At 37.1% G+C, this 1,713-nt stretch overlaps 1 protein-coding gene across 2 annotated transcripts in view; it reads right to left on the bottom strand.

Annotated features, from left to right (window-relative positions):
• Window positions 1–1,713, bottom strand: part of prkdc (protein kinase, DNA-activated, catalytic subunit) — a 66,028-nt gene that overhangs the window by 28,816 nt on the left and 35,499 nt on the right. For both annotated transcript variants that reach the window (XM_032510777.1, XM_032510778.1), the window contains exons 51-53: window positions 1,263–1,394; window positions 506–617; window positions 143–267 (exon numbers count right to left, since the gene is read on the bottom strand). In XM_032510777.1, coding sequence (XP_032366668.1) covers window positions 143–267; window positions 506–617; window positions 1,263–1,394 — 369 coding nt within the window. The remainder of the gene's footprint in view (window positions 1–142; window positions 268–505; window positions 618–1,262; window positions 1,395–1,713) is intronic.

Raw genomic sequence — 1,713 nt, 5'->3', positions numbered from 1 at the left:
CCTTGATCCTCCAATAAAAAGATTTATTAAATTAATTAAAGTCTAGGACCAGGTTAAAGACAATTTACATCCACTAAAATCCATAAAATGATCTATATTACAGGGGAACAGCAGAAAACCAAAAGCAGAACTACAGACTCACCGATCCATAAATGGAGGAAAGTGCTTTGACACTTTGTTCAAGCATACAATGAACTTGTCATCGAGGTCTTTTTTCTTCAGATTTGTTATCTTACTTGCTGCGAGACTGAGAAGCTCTTGACGATGCTGAGACAAAAGAAGAAGAAAAAATCAAACATGAATGAACTTTAATTCATGTAACAAATGTAATGCATCAAAAATGTAGCGTTTTTATCAAGATAAACATCTACTGACTTCACTTGAGCTTTAACTGAAAATAAATATTCTTTTTATGTGACATCTTTTCTACTGAGGCGCTCTGAGCTTTGCTCAGACAGAAACAGAAATGCAGTGGAACTTAACCAAACTGGGGAAGGTCTCATACATTGTCCACTTCAGCCATGTTCTTCAGGATGAGGCCGATGATTTCCGCAGCAGCTGCGTAAACCTCTTTATACTTTACGAAGGACACGTTGTTGGTCAGAGACTGGATGTACCTGCAAAAACACACAGAAGTGACTTACTGTAAGATGCTTTGCAAGATGACAGTACGTAAACTACAACACACACACACACACACACACACACACACACACACACACACACACACTAGTAGGTACTAGTACTGAGCATTAGAAATGCTACTGCTACAGTAGGTACTAGTACTGAGCATTAGAACTGCTACTGCTACAGTAGGTACTAGTACTGAGCATTAGAACTGCTACTGCTACAGTAGGTACTAGTACTGAGCATTAGAACTGCTACTGCTACAGTAGGTACTAGTACTGAGCATTAGAACTGCTACTGCTACAGTAGGTACTAGTACTCAGCATTTGAGCAACTCAATTTATTAAATAAATTTAATTAATAAAGTTATTTTCCCCTATTAGTTACTTTGAATAATTTCCAAAAAGTGCTTATTTAATCTTAAACATTAGGCAACTAAGATATTTATAGAGATTGTTCTTTGTAATAAATGCTGTGTTTGAACCTGCAAAGACACTTTGTCATTTGGAAATGAAAATGAATATTGGCAAGTGAAAAATGTGAGTTTGCACTAAAAATCAGTTTTAACATTTTTGAATTTGAGAAATGTTTCATCACCAAAAACATGCTCAATGATGCATTGGAGTATATTTTACCCGTCGTATTCAATTCCACACAAGGCATCGTAGGCAGGGAGGTTGTTGGCCAGGATGATTCCCAGCAGCTGGAGTCCAACGGAGTTGTCTTTGCTATTTGGGTCGATGCCACGGAATCGCTCATAGATCAGACTACAAGGCAAGAAAAGAGATGAAGTTAGGGATCCGTACAATACCACTATATTTATAAAATACTGAAAACAAATGGTAATATGCGACCAAACATACTGCTGGATATCATACATACACCAGACAGGAAGTAGAGTGTAAAGCATAGAGTTTCTCTATCGTGTCTGTTTTCTCCAGACTAGTATTTTACAGCTATTATTTATAATTGGTGACAATTGCAGTCAATATACCATCTTGCTTTGAAATATCACTTGGGTTTTACAAATCAGGCCCTCGTGTGTTCCTCGGGTCAAATTTGACCCATTTTCAGTTTTTTCATCAC

This window comes from Etheostoma spectabile, unplaced genomic scaffold (genome assembly GCF_008692095.1).
Source record: "Etheostoma spectabile isolate EspeVRDwgs_2016 unplaced genomic scaffold, UIUC_Espe_1.0 scaffold272, whole genome shotgun sequence".
Classification (NCBI taxonomy): domain Eukaryota; kingdom Metazoa; phylum Chordata; class Actinopteri; order Perciformes; family Percidae; genus Etheostoma; species Etheostoma spectabile.
This window is presented reverse-complemented; position numbering and strand designations above follow the sequence as displayed.